Source organism: Prionailurus viverrinus, chromosome D4, assembly GCF_022837055.1.
Source record: "Prionailurus viverrinus isolate Anna chromosome D4, UM_Priviv_1.0, whole genome shotgun sequence".
Taxonomy (NCBI): domain Eukaryota; kingdom Metazoa; phylum Chordata; class Mammalia; order Carnivora; family Felidae; genus Prionailurus; species Prionailurus viverrinus.
The window spans coordinates 32,107,923-32,130,227 of NC_062573.1; the positions used below are offsets into that span (position 1 = coordinate 32,107,923).

The window sequence follows — 22,305 nt, forward strand, 5'->3', positions numbered from 1 at the left end:
AGGATGCTAGCACTCTCTTCCCTCTCTCTCTCTACTCACCCCCCTGCCTCCCGCCCCACTGGTGCTCACTCCCTCTCTCTCGCAATTAAAAAAAAAGAAAGAAAGAAGCGGCGGGGGCGGGGGGGGGGGCGCACCTGCGTGGCTCAGTTGGTTAAATGGCTGACTTTGGCTCGGGTCATGATCTCACGGTTCGGGTCATGATCTCACGGTTCATGAGTTCAAGCCCGGCATCAGACTCTGTGCTGAAGAGCTCAGAGCCTGGAGCCCGCTTCAGAGTCTGTGTCTCTCTGTGTGTGTCTCTGTGTCTCTCTGCCCCTCCCTGCTCATGCTCTGTTTCTCTCTCAAAATAAATAAACATTAAAAAAATTTTAAAAAAGGAGAAATGCATCATGCTTGAAGCAAAGTCCTATTAAAGTAAAGCATAAAGTACAAGGAGTATGTATTGATTCCTTATTTCATAGACATAAACTTATGGCAGGGCTCTGTGCCTGATCAATATGAGAATTAGAATTCAGAAGCATGATGGTTTCAAAGTTAGGTATATCAACATATTTATTTAATTAAGAAAGGAAGTCACTTCTTTTCTGATTTAAAAAATTACAGGCAAGATGTGGTGCACTCCAAGATATATCTATCTTCTCAGCTTATATTGTTTTGAACAAGATACCTAAAGGAATGAGTAATGAGCATAATCAACAGTAATTTGATATGCTTGAACACTCTTTGGTATACACTTTCCAGAAAGTGGGAAGGAAACTTGATAAAAACTTGTAATAAATTCTTGTGTAGGGGCACCTGGGTGGCTCAGTCAGTTGAGCGTCTGATTTTGGCTGAGGTTGTGATCTTGCAGTTTGCGAGTTTAAGCCCCATACTGGGTTTGCTGCTGTCAGCGTTAAACCCACTTTAGACCCTCTGGCCCCCTCTCTCTGTCCTTGCCCTGCCTGCTCTCTCTCAAAAAAATAAAACCTTTAAAAATTTTTTAATAAAGAAATCCTTGTATAAGTCAAGAAGTCTTTTTTTTTCTGCTTTTAACCAAAGTAGAGTTCCTTATTGAGCTACTAGATTTTAGAATGATTAAAAATGACTAACAAAATGAATAAATAAATGGGGGGAGGGGAAAGATCAATCTCCTATGCAGAAGAATTTGAAATAATTTATACAGATATCTCACCCCCATGGAAGTATAATTTCTCATTCCTTACATGTGGGCTGCACCTAAGACTTCCTTCCTTCAAAAGAGTATAGAATGGAAAGGGGAAAAACAAGTAACTTTATAGTGGAGAAATCTAAAAACAGAGTCTCAGCTAGGTGATGAACATTAACATCAATAGTAATAGGTCATGTTAATATCAGGTACCTTTATTACAAGGTAACAAAAATATATTTTACCTCTGTGGTCTTCATAACCCTACTCTAATAATCAGGAAAACATCAGAAAAATCCCAACTGGGGGACATTTTTATAAAATACCTGATTGGTACTCCTCAAAATTGTCAAGGTCATCAAAAACAAGAAAAGTTTGAGACTGTCACAGTTGCCTAAGGAGACATGCCTATTAAATATAACATGGTATCATGCATGAAATTCTAGAGCAAAGAACAACATAAGATAAAAACTAAGGAAATGTGAAAGAGTATGGACTTTAGTTAACAATAATGTATTAAAAGTGGTTCTCTAACTGTAATGAATGAACCACATTAATATCAGATGTTAATAATAAAACTGGCAGGTGCAGGTATATATGAGAACTATCTGTACTACCTTCACAATTTTCAAAAATCTAAACTATTCTAAAATTTTAAGTCATTTAAAGAGAAAACATCAATAACAAAACCACAATGAGATACCATGTCCACCCACCAGGATGGCTATAAAAAAAAAAAACAAAGATAATAACAAGTCCTAATGAACATGTGGAGAAATAAATTTTCACATAATGTTTGTAGGAATGTACTATTTACTGCAGTCATGTTGGAAAACAGTCTGGCAATTCCTCAAAAAACTAAACGTTGAGTTATCATATAACCCAGCAATTCCATTCCCAGGTATATATACCCAAGGAAATAAAAACATGTATATGTAAAAACTTGTACATAATGTGTATAGCAGTATTCATAATAGCCAAAAAATGGAAACCCAGAGGTCCATCAACTGATCAATGGATACACAAAGTGTGGTATAAACATTCAATGGAATATCATTCAGCCATAAAAAGGTATGAAGTGCTGATATATGCTACAACGAGGATGAACCTTGAAGACATACTAAAGAAGCCAATCACCATATACTGAATTACTATTCTTATAAAATATCCAGAATAGGTAAATCTATATAGACAGAAAGTAGACTGGTGGTTTCCTAGGGTTTCAGGAAAAAGGGGGAGGTGGGGGTTGAGTGATAATGGAGTGTAAATGTGAAGACGAATGAATTTCTTTAGAGGTGATAAAAATGTTCTAAAATTGGGGTGCCTGGGTGGCTCAGTCAGTTAGGCATCTAACTCTGGCTCAGGTCATGATCTCATGGTTCATGAGTTCAAGCCCTGTGTTGGCTCTCTGCTGACAGTTCAGAGTGTGGAGCCTGCTCCGGATTCTGTGTCTCCCTCTCTGTCCCTCCCCTGCTTGTGCTCTTTCTCTCGAAAATAAATAAAACATTAAAAAAATTTTTTTTAATGTTCTAAAATTGTGGGGATACTTATACAACTTTGTACTATATTACACTTAAATTGGGAGAACTGTAGGGTAATGGAAATTATATCACAATAAAACTTTTGTTTTTCTAAAGACTGACAACAGATCACTCCGTGGTTTTTGCCAAATAACTCAGAATTAAAAGGATTTAGTTTCACTGCCATATAAAATTTTATTCCATTATCATATGTAAATATGGTCTCTTAATCACTGCATCTAATATATGTTTATTGTCACATGTGTATACATGCACATACACACATATATATGCTTGTATATACACAGGTATATATATTCTTGGGTGTGTATATTAGCATATATATTATTCATATATCATATATAAAATTGAAGCTACATTTCTTTTTTTATTAAAAAAAATTTTTTTAACATTTATTTATTTTTGACACAATGCGAGAAACAGAGTGCAAGCAGTGGAGGGGCACACAGAGAGAGACACAGAATCTGAAGTGGGTTCCAGGCTCTGAGCTGTCAGCCCAGAGCCCGACGCGGGGCTTTAACTCATGAACTGTGAGATCATGACCTGAGCTGAAGTCGGACGCTTAAATGACTGGGCCACTCAGGCTCCCCAAAGCTGTATTTCTGTCTCACTCTAGCAAAGTAATAATTAATTATTCATAGATACATGGACTAATGAAAACAAATGTCCATCTACCTGATTTCAAAAAGCATTTCTAATAATTAGCAAATGTACATAGTAAATTGCAAGTGTATACTTACGTTGTTTTTAATCAACTGTATAAAGTAATTCAATATAGAAATAAGTTTAACTACAGCCCTGTCACAAATAATTAAAATATATTTATATATAGAATTTTATTGCAGAAAAATATAATGATAAATAATGTAAACATAACAATTACAAGTTAAAACTCAGGGTTCTTTTAAGGGTTAGGTGACCAACTCCCACACATATAGACCACTATAAACAAACAGATGATTAATATCTACTTATATAGTTCAACAGATGGCATCAAAAGAAATATACAAGCCTTTCAAATCATTAAGAACCATCTACACAGTTAATACAACAAACAAAAAACCCAGGTAAATGAAAGCTTTTTTTTTAAATGTTTATTTGAGGGAGAGGGAGAGGGGGAGGGAGGAAGAAAGGGAGGGAAGAAGGGAGGGAAGAAGGGAGGGAGGGAGGGAGGGAGGGAGGGAGGGAGGAGACAGACAGACAGACACAGAATCTGCAGCAGGCTCCAGGCTCCGAGCTGTCAGCACAGAGCCCAACACGGGGCCGTGAGATCATGACCTGAGCCAAAGTTGGACACTTAACTGGCTGAGCCATCCAGGAGCCCCAGAAGCCCTTTTTAAAGTAGTACAACATAAAGTCATTTGAAGTTTGTAAAGACTTATATGATAGATTTCTCTGCAAAATATAGTAAGAACCCTAGAATAAGGAAGCAACTCATCCAAACATGGGCATCACAAGATTCAAAGATGCAGGATGGAACTTAAATAATGTTAAGAGGAAGAAGTCACACTAGAAAAATTCTTTCAAGATGAACATAAAGAAATGAGTAAAATATGCATTATTGCTCTGTAAATGGGACTCTTCAAAATGATGCATACGTGTTACTTAAAGCTCTAGCAAAAAACAAAAACAACAAAGTACAGAAAGGATTCTTTTGTACTTGTTAAAAGATAATATCCAATCTTAAGAGCCATCTAAAAACCAGATTATTCCTTATGTAGCCCCTTACCTGACATTCTGAGTAGGATTCCACCTTTCGGACGGCAGTTCTCCACTCTGTGGGTCATCTACAGGCGGATGAAGAATCGAAATGCATACATCTCCATTCTATGAGACACAAACATCACATTTAGAAAGTACTCAAAAATATGATATAAAAAAGGGACATCAGTTCTGCTAAATTTTCTTTTATTCGTAGAAAACTTGTTTTCTCATCATAAGGGGAGAAAACAATTCTTTTTCTTCATGTTTGCAATCAATGTTAAAGAATTATTAAGTACTTTTTTGGGGCACCTGGGTGGCTCAGTTAGTTAAGTGTCTGACTCCGGCTCAGGTCACGGTCTCAACATTTGTGGGTTCGGGGCCCCGTGTCAGACTCTGTGTTGATAGCTCAGAGCCTGGGGCCTGCTTTGGATTCCGTGTCTTCTTTCTCTGCCCCTCCCTCACTCACGCTCTTAATTGCTATCTCTCAAAAATAAACATTAAAAAAAAGTTTTAAAGAAAGAATTAAGTAGTTTTTATATTACAAATATTCATTCTGACTAATCTCCCAGATATATCTTAGTTTAAAAAGTAGCACTACTTATTTACTTGTTTGTTTATTTATTTTTATTGTCAATTTGGCTAATATACAGTGTGTACAGTGTGCTCTTGGTTTTGGGGGGAGATTCCCGTGGTTCATCACTTATATACAACACCCAGTGCTCATCCCAACAAATGCCCTCCTTAATGCCCATCACCTAGTTTCCCTTCTCTCCCACCCTCCCCATCAACCCTGTTTGTTCTCTGTATTTAAGAGTCTCTTATGGTTTGTCTTGTAGCACCATCTTTCTAAAAAAAACTCATTTAAAAATAGACAAACATGATGAACTGAGATCCAAGAGTCCTGAGAAGCAACAAAGTATCTTTATTTTCAGCTACATCTGAACCTAAAGTACATAAAAAGAAACAAACAAATCCCCCTCAAATTTGCCTTGCTTAAAATCTGCCTAGAGAGATGCTAAAATCACCTGTAACATCAATCAATGGTTTTAATAATTATGGTTTATATAAACTAAAAATATGCCTCCCAACAATGTAATTTTAACTCCCTCAGGATATGGATAAAACTCATCACTATGGTTATATTTTGGTTCATAAACTTAAATTATAGGACCTAATTCACATGTACATTTAAGTCAAACACATATGTATTGCCTACCATATGCATCATAGACTGTTTTTCAATAGAAAAGACAAGGCTGAGTAAGATATAGTCACCAATCTCAGTCTAAAATGAAAGATAAAATTCAAAATTTTAAACAGAAATATAACTATAGAAAGTGTAAAAATCTTACACATACAACCCAAATTTAGACACACACATAAAATACACAACCACATCAAGGTAACAGAGTATTTTTAAAAGGAGAATAAAATTTTAATAAAATCAATACCAAATACTAAATTCTAAAACTCTGTACTATCATTAGATGCTATGAGGAAGGTTAAAAAAAAAAAAAAGAAGGCACAACAGAAATCACGAGAGAAACTAGGATATTAGTGTAGAAGAACAAAAGGCTTATTGTTTCAGAAAGCTTTGAGATGGATTTTGAGTAAGAAGTACAATTTTAACAACTTAAGAGAAATTTAGACATCAGTTAGCCTAGATAAATAAACCAACATCATAAACAGTAGAACAAAATATGCTTGGGTAGTTGTATTTGTTTTACGTTGCTACTCTAACAAATCACCACAAACTTAGTGGCTTAAAACAAAACAAAAAAAATATTATTTTACATTTCTATAGTCAAAGTCTGACACTGTTCCAACAGGGCTAAATTCAATGTGTCAGCATTAATGCACTGCTTCCTGAAGCCTCTAAGACACACTCTCTTTCCTTGCCCTTTCTAAGCTTCTAAAGGCTACCCACACTCCTTTGGTCTTGGCCCCCTTCCTCTAATCCTCAAAGCAAAAAGTGTTACACTTCTCTGAGCCTTTCTTCCATAGTCTATCTCTCACTCTCATTTTCTGCCTACCTCTTCTACTTTAAAGGACTCTTTGGGTTACATTGGGCCCTCCCGGATAATCCAGAATAATCTCCTTATTTTAAGGTCAGCTAATGATTAGCAACTTTAACTTTTCTTTAACATATAAGCTAACATACCATAGGTTCTAGGAACTGGAATGTCTAGGGATATGGACATCTCTGAAGGACCATTATTCTACCCACCACAGTAGTGAATGAAATAAATATATGGTACAAAAATTAGACCAGAGGAATATGTTACTTTGTTCAGAGTTTAATATGTATATACATAAAATTTCTGAGTAGTGGAACAACATATATAGATTTCTACTTAGAAACAACAAATTAAAAGATGGGCATCTGAGGGAACCTGGGTCAATCAGTCAGTTAAGCATCCAACACTTGATCTTGGCTTGGGTCATGATTTCACAGTTTGTGTGATGGAGCCCCATGTCGGGCTCTGCACGGACAGCACAGAGGCTGCTTGGGATTCCCTGTGCTTTCTCTCTCAAAATAAATAAGCATTTGACAAAACCTAATATTTTCATGATAAAAACACTCAAAAAACGATAAACAGAACTATTAACATTATAAGGGGCATTTTTTAAAAAAGTCCACAGCTAGCATTATAGTAAATGGTGAAATCTTTCCCTCCAAGGATCAATAGGACAAGGATTAGAGTACCTGGGTGGCTCAGTCAGTTAAGCAAATGACTCTTGATCTCAGCTCATGTCATGATCTTACAGTATGTTAGATCAAGCCCCGCGTGGGGCTCTGTGCTGACAGCGTGGAGCCTGCTTGGGATTCTCTCTCCTTCTTTCTCTCTGCCCTTCCCCGACTCATGCTCTCTCATTCTCAAAATAAATTTTAAAAACTTTAAAAAAAAAAACAAAAAAAAGGACAATGGTAACTATTTTTACCACTGCTATTTAACACTGTCCTGGAAATTCTAACCAGAGCATTAGACAAGAAAAAGCAGTAAGAGACATACAAAGTGGAAAGGAAAAAGAAAAATTATTTCAAAAATGACAAAGAAAATTCCAAAGAATTCACAAGAAAGGCACTAAAGCAAGTAAACAAATTCAGCAAAGTTGTAGGACATAAGATCAACATTCAAATATCAGGTTTATTTCTAAATACCAGCAATAACCTAAATAGGATAACCTAAAAAGGATATTAAGAAAACAATTTCATTTACAGTGGCATCTAAAAGAACAAAACACAACCTAGGAATAAATCTAACCAAGGAGGTGAAAGACTTGTACACAGAAAACTATAAAACACAGCTCAAGGAAGTTAAAGACCTAAATAAATACATCCTGGGTTCGTAAGTGGAAAGACTTCATGATAACATGGCACTAACTATTCCCCAGTCTGATCTACAGTTTCAGTGGAATCCTAATCAAAATCCTGGCTTCCCCTTGCCAGAAAATGAAAACCTGATCCTAACATTTATATAGAAATTTAAGGGATCTACAATAGCAAAAAACAATCTTAAAGAGAAAAAAAAAGTAAAATCAAAGACTCACACTTCCTGATTTCAAAACTTACTATAAACCTATAATCAACAAGACAGTTTAGGACTGGCATAATGAGAGACCTACAGACCAATAGAACAGAACTGAGAGTCCATAAATAACCACATACATCTATGGCCAACTGATTTTTGATGAGGATGCTAAGTCCATTCTATGGGGAAAGAACAGTCTCTTCAACAAATGAATTGGGATAACTGAATTTTCAAGAACAAAAAGATGAAGTTGGATTCCTATCTCATACCATATACAAAATTAACTCGAAATGGAAGATCTAAGAGCTAAAATTATAAAACTCTTTAAAAACCAAAACAGGGGCACCTGGGTGGCTCAGTCGGTTAAGCGTCTGACTTTGGCTCAGGTCATGACCTCACGGTTCGTGAGTTCGAGCCCCGCATCGGGCTCTGTGCTGACAGCTCAGAGCCTGGAGCCTGCTTCGGATTCTGTCTCCCTCTCTCTCTGTGCCTCCCCTGTCCATGCTCTGTCTCTCTCTGTCTCAGAGATGAGTAAACATTAAGAAAAAAATTAAAAAAAAAAAACATAGGAGTAAATCTTCATGATCTTGGATACGGCAATGGATTCTTAGATATGACACCAAAAGCATGAGCAATAAACCAGACTTTATCAAAATGAAAAACCTTTGTGCAAAGAAAATTATCAAGAAAATGACAAGACAACCTACAGATAAGAAGGAAATATCTCCAAGTCATGTATTCGGTAAGTGTTTAATATCCTTAATTATATAGAACTCTTACAACTCAAAGACAAAAAGATAAACTAGTCTATTAAAAAATGGGCAAAGGACGTGAACAAACATTTCTCCAAAGATGATATATAAATAGCCAATAAACACATGAAAGCATGCTCAACATCATTAGTCATTAGGGAAATGCAAATCAAAATGACAATAAGATATCACTTTACATCCCTTAGGATGGCTATAATTGAAACAAAAATGAAAAATAACAAGTGTTAGTAAGGACGTGGAGAAACAGGAACCCTCATCCATTACTGGTGGGAATTTGAAATGGTTCATCTGCTGGAGACCCGTCTGGTAGTACCTCAAAGAGTAAAATACAAAATTACCTATTTGATACCATAATTCTAGGTATATAAACAAGAGAACTGAAAGAAGGACTTATACAAGTACATATATACACACGGGCACAGCAGCACTATTCTCACATCCAAAATGTGGACAAAGATCAAATGTCCATCAATAGATGGATAGATACAATGGAATATCATCCAACCATAAAGAGAAATGTACATGTTACAACATGGAGAAAATTGGCTAAATGAAAGCCAGACACAAAAGGTCACATATTGCATGATTCCATTTATAAGAGATATCCAGAATAGACAAAATATATACAGACAGAAAGCTGGGTGGTCATTGTCAGAGACTAGGACTAGAGTGAAATGGAATGGAGAGAAAGTGCATTGTGCGTAAAGTGTTTTATGCAGGAGTGATGGGAATACTTTATAAATAGAGGTGTTAGCTGCACAACACTGGGACCACGTACTAAATATCACTGAATTACGTTCACTTTAAACAGTTAATTTTTTAGGGATGCGTGGGTGGCCCAGTCAGGTTAAGTGACCAACTTCGGCTCAGGTTATGATCTCACAGTCCGTGGGTTTGAGCCCCACGTCAGGCTCTGTGCTGACAGCTCAGAGCCTGGAGCGTGCTTTGGATTCTGTGTCTCCCTTTGTCTCTGTCCTTCACCTGCTCACATTCTGTCCCTCTCTCTCAAAAATAAATAGACATTTAAAAAATAATAAACAGTTAATTTTTTAGAGTGAGAGTGAGCAGGGAAGGGGCAGAAAGAGAGGGAGAGAGAATCCCAAGCAGGCTCCATGCTGTCAACACAGAGCCCGACACAGGGCTTGATCTCAAGAACTGTGAGATCATGACCTAAGCCGAGATCAAAAGTCAGACATTCAACCAACCGAGCCACCCAGGAGCCCCTAAATGGTTAATTTTATGATGTGAATTTCACCTCAATAAATTATTATTTTTAAAAGGATGGGGGAAGTTCTAAGTCTCTAGAACGGCAGCTGTAAAACGTAAAGTGAAGGCTATCTATCTAGCCTAGGCCCTCTCCAAATCCAATTAAACTGAAATCTCCAGTATTCTTTATTCGTAACAACTTCTCCACAGGATTCTGATATCAAGCCAAATTTGGGCACATCACTGCCTAGAAAAACCTTTTTCCTGTACCTTTAAGTTATAGAGAATGCATAAGATCTGCAAATCCATGAATATAACTACATAAATATATATTAAATCTTGCTTGTCACAGATTACTTACAAATCAGATCCCAGCTGGTAAAACATTCCTTCTGGGTGTGTCTGTGAGGGTGTTTCCAGGACATGCTAGAATTTCTATCAGTAGACTGAGTAAGGAATATCCACCCTAACTGGAGTAAGTATCCTAATGGGGCAGGCATCATCCAATCTGTTGAGGTCCTGAACACAACAAACAGGCAAAAGACCGATTCTCTCTTAACCTGGAACACTGGAACTCTGGGTTCTTGGGCCTTGGTATTCTAGGACATACACATGCAGCTCCTTAGTTTCCAGGCCTCTGGATTCAATCTGAATTATACTCCTGGCTTTCTTGGTTCTACAGCTTGCAGAGACTGTGCTATTTCTTAGACTTTATAACCATATGAGCCAACTCCTATAAATAAACCTCCTCTAATACATATCTCTATATATCCTATTGGTTCTGTTTCTCTGGAGAACCCTCGCTAACACAGCATTATTGTTGCTTTTATCTGGTCTTTTCTTAATGCTAAAATATAATTGATGACTAGAGCTTTACTGTAAAGGACTCTTGGATATATGCAGTTCTTTCAACTTTTAAAAAGCTGATTATAGGTCTCAACCATTTTCACTCCTAATGCATACCATCCATCTAAATAATTACAAAGATCATAAACTATGTGTAATTAGGCCCATTCAACACTTACAAAGCCTAAACTTTATTATTCCAAACAGTTATGGTTCTGCAGACTTGGCAAAAAACCTTATATAAGATACCAGACAGCTAGCCTGTTCTTTACTCAAGCCTTCTAAGGACAGAGAGATAAAGCAGAAGAGTCTTCAGAAACTAACCATGCTGGCACCTTGATCTTGGACTTCTAGCTTCCTATTCTGTGAGAAAATATATTCCTTTTCTTTAAGCCATCCCCTCTATGGTACTGTTATAGCAGCCCAAGCTAAGACAACATGACTTAGGAAAAGCATATTAGAACAGTAGGGTCTATTTTTAATCATTATTAAAACAATAATATTTAAACATCCCATGCCCTAATGACAGTGGAATAGTAGCCAAATTGATACATCTTTATAATGCTGGAAGCTATACAAATTAGTATAATGATTTGAGAATAATCTGGGTTCTAGAATGAAGAATAACTCTTCAGAACCAGAACCATAAGTGAAACAGCAAAATATTTTATTACTGGCTGTCAAGCAGACTAAAAGACACCAACATACAGGAACTTTCATTTCGTGACTGCACTGGTTGACATTTACCTGTGCACACTATATAGGAAAAATGACTTGTATACTCCTTCATAAAAAAAAAAAACAAACATCTGAAATATTTATATTTTTACTTTTTTTAAAAATTTAAGTAACCTCTACATGCACCATGGGGCTCAAACTCACAACCTCGAGATCAAGAGTCACATGCTCTTCTGACTGAGCTAGCCAGGTGCCCCTATTATGTTTTTTAAGTAAAGCTTCATACTGTGTTTCACAACTCACTAGTACTAAAAAGATCAAATAGTGTGTGCTTTCCACTCAATTTTGCAGTGAATCTAAAACTACTCTAAAAATTAGTCTATTCTAAAAATATATATATTTTTTATTTACTAAATTCTAAAGAACAGAGAGATTCTGAGTTGCCATAGCTGTAAAGTTCACAGTGCATTACAGGGTGTATGAAAGCCTCATTTTAATACATGGCCAGGCAAATGGAGTTTGTTGGCTGTCTACTTCTGAGAACGCAGTTACATGTAACCATGAAACTATTTTTGAGTTCACTCAACATATTACAAAGTAGACAGGAGTAGATACATAGTAGTACAATCACTGATGACAAGTTCATATTAAATTTCCTTTGTTCTCCAAGTTCCCCCTTGATATTTATAAATTTCACAAATATGGCAATGATAAAGGTAATGTTAAAATAATTAAATTCATTCATATATACTGCAGCGTTTACTTCTTTCGGGGCTGTAGTAATGTGTACATTGATGTATTTAGCAAAACTGTAACAAAAGCTCTTGTAATTTTTAAAACTTCACATAATAGGGGCACCTGGGTGGCTAAGTCAGTTAAGTGTCTGACTCTTGGTTTCATCTCAGGTCATGATCTCACAGATTTTGAGCTCAAGCCCCACAGTGGGCTCTGCGCTGATAGAGCGAAGCCTGCTTGGGATTCTGTCCCCCTCTCTGCTCCTCCCCTGCTCACTCTCTATCTCTCAAAAATAAATAAAAATAAACTTTAAAAAGTTATTTTAAAAAATAACATTATAACTTATTTTCTAACAATAACAGTCTTTACAATATTTATTTTTAATGCTTGTGAAGTTAATGTAGCAAAAACTTCTTTTATTTTTTTACTTTTTTTTTTAATGATTATTTTTGAGAGAGAGAGACAGAGAGCGTGAGCAGGGAGGGGCAGAGAGAGGGGGAGACAAAGAATCCAAAGCAGGCTTCAGGCTCTGAGCTGTCAGCACAGAGCCTGACACAGGGCTCCAACCCATGAACCGTAAGATCATGACCTGAGCTGAAATCAAGAGTCAGACGCTTAACTGACTGGGCTACGCAGGAACCTTCCCAAAACTCTTCCATCAAGTCCCTTTTTCTGGCATTTGAATAGTCTTCTACTTTTGTATTTTTGATTGGTTTGTTTCACTGCCCCTCCCCCATCTCTAATTCTATTATAAATAACACTGCAGTAAACATTTTGATGACTACAGCAATTTGACCTCAAGGTCCACCACGTGTCTACCACAGGTGACAACACAGGTAGGTGAGAGCAACAACCAACAAGAATATCCCTTTGGCCAAGAAACATGAGCCCCAACCTTTAGAATCACAAATACGAACATAGGCCCTCAAAAAGTTCAATTCTGATAATCATTTCCAAAGTGTAGCAAAGATAAATTAACTTATGTGAGAAGAGTCTCTCTCTGTTTTTTAAAGATTTATTTTATTTTGTTTCATTTCATTTTAAAGACAGAGTGTACGAGCAGAGAGAAAGAGAGAGAGACAATCTCAAGCAGGCTGCATACTCAGTGCAGAGTCTGACATGGGGCTCAATCCCATGACCCTAAATCAAGAGTTAGATGATCAACCCATTGAGCTACCCAGGCACCCCAAAGATTTTATTTTTTTACGTAATCTCTACACTCAAAGTAGGGCTTGAACTCACAACCCAAGGATCAAGAGTCACATGCTCTGCTGACTAAGCCAACCAGGCGCCCTATAAGTCTCTTATGACCACCATGACTATATCAAATTAAATTCCTAACCACGCTTTATCACTTCTTTAAAAAGAAAACATTAGGGGCTCCTGGGTGGCTCAGTTGCTCAAGCATCCAACTTTGGCTCAGGTCATGATCTCGTGGTTCATGGGTTTGAGCCCCACGTCAGGACTCTGTGCTGACAGGTCAGAGTTTGGAGCCTACTTCAGATTCTGTGCTTCCTTCTCTCTGTGTTCCTCCCCTACTCGTGCTCTGTCTCTCAAAACTAAATAAACATTAAAAAAATTAAAAAGTAAACATTTGTGGCATGGAAAACAACTGCATATTTATAAGATACGAATGAATTATTTTCCCATTGAAAATTTGATTATGAATATGAAAAAAACTTTTTAAAAAATAATGATCCAATGCTAAGTCTTGAGACAGAACTAAATAGTCTACTTTAATAGTGAAAAAATAGTCGAAAGGGAAGTTTACATACACTTTATTCCTTCACAGTTTTGAATCCTTTTCCTTGTTTTTTTGTTTCTTTTTTTTTTTTAACATTTATTTATTTTTGAGAGACAGACGCAGAGCATGAGCAGGGGACGGTTTGTTAGCACAGAGTCCGACGCGGGGCTCGAACTCCTGAACTGCAAGACCATGACCTGAGCTGAAGTCAGACGCTCAACCGACTGAGCCACCCAGGCGCCCCTTTTGTTTCTCTTTGAGAGGAGTTTGGGATTAGGTAACTTCAGAATGGAAACAAGTGAATACATGGCTTTTAGGTGAATTAGTTCTTAATAGCAAAACAAAAGCTTGAGTCTTCTCACTTCACTCATGCTATATAAAATCCATAAATACTACATGGACAGAAACACAGAAGTATTTCTACGTGTGCTGAACTCGTTTTGAACTTCTTAAACAGTGAATTGTTTCTATAGTCTATCTCCTACAAGGGGTAACTCTGTTATACAGAATAGTGTTAAGGTATTCACTATTGTTTATAAATATTGTGATTATCTCAAATACTAAAGACATTAAAGAAAACAAATTCTGGGAGCTTATTTCTGGAAATGTAACTACACATCACCTTTTGAGCACCAGTTTGTCTTGTTTAAAGAAAAGAAAGGCAAAGATAATGCCTCGAAGAAAAAGTAAATTGTGTAAAACAATAAAGCTGCTTGCTCCAGTGTGCTGATTTATATGGAGATCCAAATTCAGGGTTCAGAGCTCTAGAGCAAGTTCTTCATTTCTTGCCTACAGGCATTATGTTGCTCTGTTTCTGGAGCAAAGGAGCTTCCCAATATCCACCAGAGCAAAAGAAGGGACTATATGACTAAGGCTGCAAATTTTAAAAAGGAATTTTAATGCATGGTCCACAGCTTCAATAAAGTAAGACCACCTCAGAGCCTTAATACAATGAAAAATATTACAAAATGGTAAAGGAGTGGACTATAAGGATATTTTAGAGGTCCTTTACATAATGATCCTGAGAAACAAAACGCATCATTCCAACATGGTTATAGATTAGCCCAAAGCTAAGTGTCTTTCACCAACAAAACTAGAAATCACTCCCTCAGGCATGTGAAATGTTCTGTAGAAGAACCTCACCTTGGATTTATTCTAAAAGAGGTTCTCAACTGCTCTGAAGCAATTACTAAAAGGAGGCCAGTCCAAATGTAGTAGGATAAATTCCCCTGAGAAGCTCAATCTGTGATCATAGCAACAGGTAACCCTTGCTGTGAAGCTAGAGGATAGTAATTTGTATGACTTTATACACTAAATTTTTAAAATGCCAATCTTAACACCTAGGCAGTATAATCTTAGGAATAGCAACAATGATTCAAAGTCTCAATCTTAAATATAATAGGGGTCCCTGGGTGGCTCAGTTGGTTGAGCATCAGACTCTTGATTTTGGCTCAGGTCATGATCCCAGGGTCATGAGATCAAGCCTCACATCGGGCTCCACGCTGAGGATGAAGCCTGCTTGAGATCACCTCTCTCTTTCCCTCTGCCCCTCTCCCCTGCTTGCATGCCCCTCTCTCTTAAAAAAAAATCTAGGGTTGCCTGGGTGGGTCAGGTGGTTAAGCATCCAACTCTTGACTTTGGCTCAGGTCATGATCTCACAATTTGTGGGTTTGGGCCCCTTGTTGGGCTCTGTGCTGTGTCAGCATAGAGCCTGCTTGGAATTCTCTCTCCCTGTCTCTCTGCCTCTACCCCAATCATACTCTTTCAGAATAAATAAGCTTAAAAAAAAATTTAAGCTTTATATATATTATATATAAACATATCTATGTGCAGAATACACCAGTATTATGAAACAACCTTCAATTTGGAACAATTAAACTAGAGACTAGTAACTACAAGTGGGGAACCATGAATACTCCCTTGTGGCTAGAGCATAACTACCACAGCATACTGAGATGCATAGGTTATTTTGCAGGACTGTATCTAAAAAATGAATCTTCAGAGAAATTCACAACATATGTCTCTTACCTCATAAATGTTGGGGTGCCACATTTTGGTCAAGAATCTGAAGGTAGGTGGTGAATACGGGTAGTCAATAGGAAATTTAATATGCGCCTGAAAAGGAAAAAAATGAAATGCTAATAAATGAGACTATAGGTTTTTCATCTGCCTAATAATTCACCCTATTATATCCCAGTGAAATTAAACTTTCTATGGAGTAAACTCTTAGGATTAACAACTACTCATATACATTTTGTTAGCCCCAATGTCAGAGTTACTATTAATGTTCTTATAGCGTTTTTTCAAATATTCATAAGAGCTTATATTAAATCACCCAAACTCAACAGTCAAATAATTTTTCATTACATTAATATGAGTGAAAAATAGTAATAGGTACAGGTATGTCATACTAATTGCTACATTTATTTTTAACACAAAAAATAACTAATACAACCTTATGGTACATAATACAGAACAAAAATCATTTATAACTCACCTGATTTAAATACTACCCAGAAATAATAAATGCTAATATTTTGATACAGCTCCTTCCAGCAGTTTTTTTGGTATATACATGTTTGTTTCTTTACAAAACTTATTTTCAAAAATTTGAATATACTGAATTTTATAATTTTTCCCCATCCGTATCATACATTTTCCTACAAAATAGTCTCTAAATAGATGATTGTTAGTATCTGTGTAACATTCCATCATAGGGATATTAGATAAATCATTTTAAATAAATGATTTCTGTATTTTGGGACATTTGGATTGTTTCTTACTCTTACTCTTACAGTATACCATATTTCAAATATGAAGAAACCCAGAAAGACACTCATTTAACAGTATAGTAAAAGAGCCTGAGAAAGGGATAGAAGGACAAGCTAAGACTAAATAAGCTACAAAACCCAGTAATCATAGCAAGTCAGGACCCTCAAAAATTCTTCTCTTGATAAAAGCAATAAGAAAATTGGCAAAAATTTTAAGACTCAATTCTTCAGAATGTAGAAAATAACCAAAGGTTTGCAGTAATTCAAGGAGCCTCTATTCAAGAAAAAGAGCTGACCCTCAGTAAGAACATTGGAACTTTGTGGTGTTTTAACTTGTCCCAGTCCCATGACCTGCTCTCCAGGAGCTATGGTAATTAAAACTAATATATCACATTCAAAGTGAAGACAAGGAGTCACAGAATGTGCTGAAATTTCTTCCAAGCCTTAATCCCAAAGAACTGTCACTACCTGACATTTTTGATGGTTCCCTAGAAAAATTCACTTGCAAGACTATCTACATTTGACCTGATCTATAGCTTGGGCAGTGTCAAAATAACTTTCCATGGATGTGTTTGCTAACAACAACGACAGGCAAATGCTGAACTTTAAAGCTGCTTGTTAGGTCAAACAACGGACTAGCCAAAAAATTTAATGAGAAAAGCAAGGACAGGGGCGACTAGATGGCTCAGTCCATGAAGCGTCCGACTTTGGCTCAGGTCATGATCTCACTGTTCCTGAGTCTGAGCCCCGCATCAGGCTGTCTGCTGTCAGTGCAGAGCCCACTTCGGATTCTCTGTCTTCCTCTCTCTCTGCCCCTCCTGTGCTCGCGCTGTCTCTCAAAAATAAACATTTAGGGGCACCTGAGTAGCTCAGGTTATGATCTCGCTGTTGTTGAGTTCAAGCCCCTCACCAGGCTTGCTGCTGTCAGTGAAAAGCCCGCTTCGGATCCTCTGTCCCCCTCTCTCTGCCCCTTTCCCACTTGTGATCTCCCAAAAATAAACAAACATTAAAAAAAAAAAAAAAAAAAGAGGAAAAGTAAGGATATGAGATGTGCATAAGGACTTTGAAAAACTCTAACAAATTCCCAAGAATCTAGAATACTGGCCCATATGTAGGGCTGTGTATGCCCAGGCTCTACACATGTTCAGGAAAGTCATGAGAATTCATCAGAAGGCCCTAAACTGGCATCTCTGGCTATACTGAAGGATCTGTACAGATCTGTACAAAGGCTAAGGCAGAGTTCAAAACTGCATAACTGAGTGTTAAAGGCATGCTTCATTCAATATGCACACAGAACTCCTCTTACAATGCCCAGGAGACTTCTTGGTATCAGGAAATCAAATCAAATCAAACTAAGGAAATTGCTGTCCAATCATTAGCTGATCATTAAACTAACCAAGTGGAGACTTTACTGGCCACATATAAAAATATAGACAAAACAGTGGTGCCTGGGGGGCTAGGTCGGTTAGGCGTCCATCTTTGGCTCACGTCATGATCTCACAGTTTGTGAGTTTGAGCCCCACATTGGGCTCTCTGCTGTCAGCACAGAGCCTGCTTCAGATCCTCTGTCTACCCACCACCCCCCCAAAACTAAATAAACATTTTACACACACACACACACACACACACACACACACACACACACACACACGAATATAGACAAAACAGAACTGGGTCAGAAAAAAGCCACTAAGCAAGGAAACAATTACAATGATGGCAACAAAAAATTCTGTTGCCACATTGTATTACTCAAACATCCAGTTTTCAACACAATACTACAGAACATGGCAAGAAAGAAAACAACACAAAGTATGGCCCATACACAGGGTAGAAAACCGATCAACAGAAACTCAAAGTCCAGATACTGAATTTACCAGGCAAGTTCTTAAATCAGCTGCATTAAATGTTTAAAGGATTAAAGGAAGCCATGGCTAATGAACTAAGGACAGTATGGGAAAAAGGTCTCACCACACTGAGAATATCAATGAAGAGAAATTATTAAAAAAAGGGAATAGCTTTTGAGGGGGGAAAAAACCCAATAGGAATTCTGGGGTGGCAAAGTACAATTATAATAACCACAAAAAGCTAAATGGGCTGAACAGATTTGAACAAGAGGAAAAAACAATCAGTGAAACTGAAGATACATCAATTTACATTATTTCATCTAAGAAATAAAAAAAACAACTATGCCTCAGAGACCTGTGGGACACTAACAAGCATACCAACATATGCATACTGGGAATCCCAGCAAGAAAGGAAACAAAGGAGCAAAAAGGAATATTTGATGAAATAACTGCCCCCAAAATCCAATTTTAATGAAAAACATTAAGCCTCATAAACAAGTTCAACAAACTGCCAATAGAATCAACTCAGATTCACATTTAGAGATATCATAATCAAACACTACTGAAAGCCAAAGACAATCTTCAAAGCAGCAAGAGACACAATTGATCAAGCAAAAGAGATCCTCAATAAGACATCATTTCTAATCAGAAACTAGGAAGCCAGAAAGCAGTAAAATGACATTAAATGTGCTGAAAGAACAAAACTTATCAACCAAAATTTCCATAACCAGCAAAACTCTTCTTCAAAAACTGAAGGTGTATTAAAAGATTACTAGATAGGGGTGCCTGGGTGGTTCAGTCGATTAAGCGTCTGACTTCGGTTCAGGTCATGATCTCGGAGTTCATGAGTTCCGCTCTGTGCTGACAGCTCAGAGCCTAGAGCCTGCTTCAGATTCTGTGCTCCGTCTCTCTCTGCCCCTCCCCCACTCAGACTCCATCTCTCTCTCTCTCTCTCTCTCTCTCTCTCTCTCTCTCTAATAAACAAAAAATGAATAGAATTAATTAAAAATAAATAAAATAAAATGAATAAGATATTACTAGATAAGTGTGGAGTGCCTGGGTGGCTCCGTCGGTTAAGTGTCCAACTTTGGCTCAGGTCATGATCTCAAGGTTCGTGGGTTAGAGGCCCAGATCAGGCTCTGTGCTGACAGTTCACAGCCTGGAGGCTGCTTTGGATTCTGTGTCTCTTTCTCTCTGTGCCCCTCCCCTGCTTGCACGCACTCTCTCTCTCTCTCTCTCTCTCTCTCTCTCTTAAAAATAAAGAAACATTGAAAAAAATTAGGGGCACCTGGCTGGTTCCATTGGTTAAGTGTCCAACTTCAGCTCAGGTCATGATCTCACAGTTCGTGAGTTTGAGCTCTGCGCTGGGCTCTGTGCTCACAGTTCAGAGCCTAGAGCATGCTTCAGATTGTGTCTCCTCCCCACCTCTCTGCTCCTCCTCTGCTTGCAATCTGTCTGTTTCTCAAAAAATAAACATTAAAAAAATTTTAATTAAAAAAATATTATTAGATACATGAAAACTGAGAACTCATAATTATAAATGTATTTTTTGGTTTATAACTCTTTTTCCCTTCTATCTAATTTAAAAGACATTTACAGGGGCACCTGGGTGGCTCAGTCAGTTAACTGTTCAAGTTCAGCTCAGGTCACAATCTTGCAGTTTGTGAGTTCAAGCCCCACGTTGGGCTCTGCCCTGACAGCTTGGAGCCTGAAGCCTGCTTCGGATTCTGTGTTTCCCTCTCTCTTTGCCCCTCCCTTGCTAGGTCTCTTTCTCTTTCTCTTTCTGTCTCTCAAACATTTAATGAAATTTTTTTAAAAAACAATTACATAATGTAATAATTATAAATCTGTTGGGGCACTTGAATGGCTCAGTCGGTTGAGTGTCTGATTCCTTTTCTTTTTTTTTTTTTTAATGTTTATTTCTGAAACAGAGAAAGACAGAGCATGAGCAGGGGAGGGGCAGAGAGAGGGAGACACAGAATCCAAAGCAGGCTCCAGGCTCTAAGCTGTCAGCACAGAGCCCAATGTGGGGCTCGAACTCATTGACTGTGAGATCATGACCTGAGCTGAAGGTGGACACTTGCCTGACTGAGCCACTCAGACATCCCAAGTGTCTGACTCTTGATTTCCACTCAGGTCATGAACCCACGGTTGTGGGATTGAGCCCCATGTCAGGCTCTGCACTGAGTGTGGAACCTGCTTGGGATTCTCTCTCTTCCTCTGCCCTTCTACCCTGCTTGCATGCTCATTCTGCCTCTAAAATTAAAAATTTTGTTGATGGGGGTACCTGGGTGGCTAGGTTGGTTAGGCATCTGACTTCACGACTCAAGTTATGATCTCACAGTCTGTGAGTTTGAGCCCCGGGCCGGGCTCTATGCTGACAGCTCGGAGCCTCGAGCCTGCTTCGGATTTTGTATCTCCCTCTCTCTATCTGCCCACCCCCTTTCTCTCAAAAATAAATAAAAACATTAAAAAATATTTAAAAAATTTTTGTTGATGGGCACATAATATATAAAGTTGTAATTTGTATGGCAATATTAAGAAAAAAGTAAAGGGAACGGAGTTGTAAAGAGCTAAAATTTTTTTTTATTTTTTTAATTCAAGTATAATTAACATATAGTTTGTATTAGTTTCAGAAGTACAACATAGTGATTCAACAATTCTGTACATTACTCAGTGCTCAAAACAATAATTGTACTCTTAATCCCCTTCACCTATTTCACCCATCCTCCCCCCATAACCACCAAATTGTTTATTCTCTACATTAAAGAGTCTACTTTTTTGTCTCTTTTGTTTTCTTTCTTAAATTCCACATATGAGAGAAATCACATGGTATTTGTCTTTCTTTGACTAACTTATTTCACTTAGCAATATATCCTTTAGATCTATCCAAGTTGTTACAAATGGCAAGTTTCATTATTTTTTATAGCTAAGTAATATTCCATTGTGTGTGTGCACATGCGTAAACGTATACACACACACTCCACATCTTCTTTATCCACTCATCTATGGATAGACATTTGGGTTGCTTCCTTACCTGGCTACTGTAAATGATGCTGCAATAAACATAGGGGTGCATATATCTTTTTGAGTTAGTGTTTTCATATTCTTTGGGTAAATACCCAGTAGTGGAATTACTAAATCATATAGTGATTCATCCTATTTTTAATTTTTTAAGGAATCTCCACAGTGTTTTCTACAGTGGCTGCGCCAGTTTGCATTTCTATCAACAAAAGTTCCTTTTTCTCCACACCCTTACCAATACTTGTTTCTTTTTTTGTTGTTTGTTGAAGATGTTCATTTATTTATTTTGAGAGAGAAAGAGTGTGCCCACAAGAGCACAGGGGAGGGGTAGAAAGAGGGGGAGAGACAGAGATTGAACCAGGGCTCGATCTTACAAACCGTGAGATCATGACCTGAGCCGAAATCAAGAGTTGGATGCTTAACCAATCGAGCCACTCAGGCACCCCATCTTGTGTTTTCGATTTTAGTCATTCTGACAGGTGTGAGGTTATATATCACTGTGGTTTTGATTTGCATTAGTGATGTTGAACATTTTTCATGTTCTGTTGGCTATGTGTGTGTTTAGGAGCAAAATTTTTGTATGCTATTGAAATTAAGATGGTATTAAATGAACTACCACAGTTATAAGGTATTGATTGTAATCCCCAGGGCAACCACTAAGAACTCAAAAACTGAATACCCCATAATAATTTAAAACACTCAAAAAGGGAAATTCCTCAATTTGGTAAAGGGCATTAATTTAAAAAACTCTAACATCATATC

At 37.4% G+C, this 22,305-nt stretch overlaps 1 protein-coding gene across 1 annotated transcript in view; it reads right to left on the reverse strand.

The window, feature by feature from the left end:
- UBE2R2 (ubiquitin conjugating enzyme E2 R2) overlaps nucleotides 1-22,305 on the reverse strand; it is a 114,579-nt gene that overhangs the window by 13,212 nt on the left and 79,062 nt on the right. Inside the window, exons 2-3 of the mRNA XM_047831245.1 lie at nucleotides 15,933-16,019; nucleotides 4,415-4,512 (exon numbers count right to left, since the gene is read on the reverse strand). Of these exons, the coding sequence (XP_047687201.1) occupies nucleotides 4,415-4,512; nucleotides 15,933-16,019 (185 nt within the window). The remainder of the gene's footprint in view (nucleotides 1-4,414; nucleotides 4,513-15,932; nucleotides 16,020-22,305) is intronic.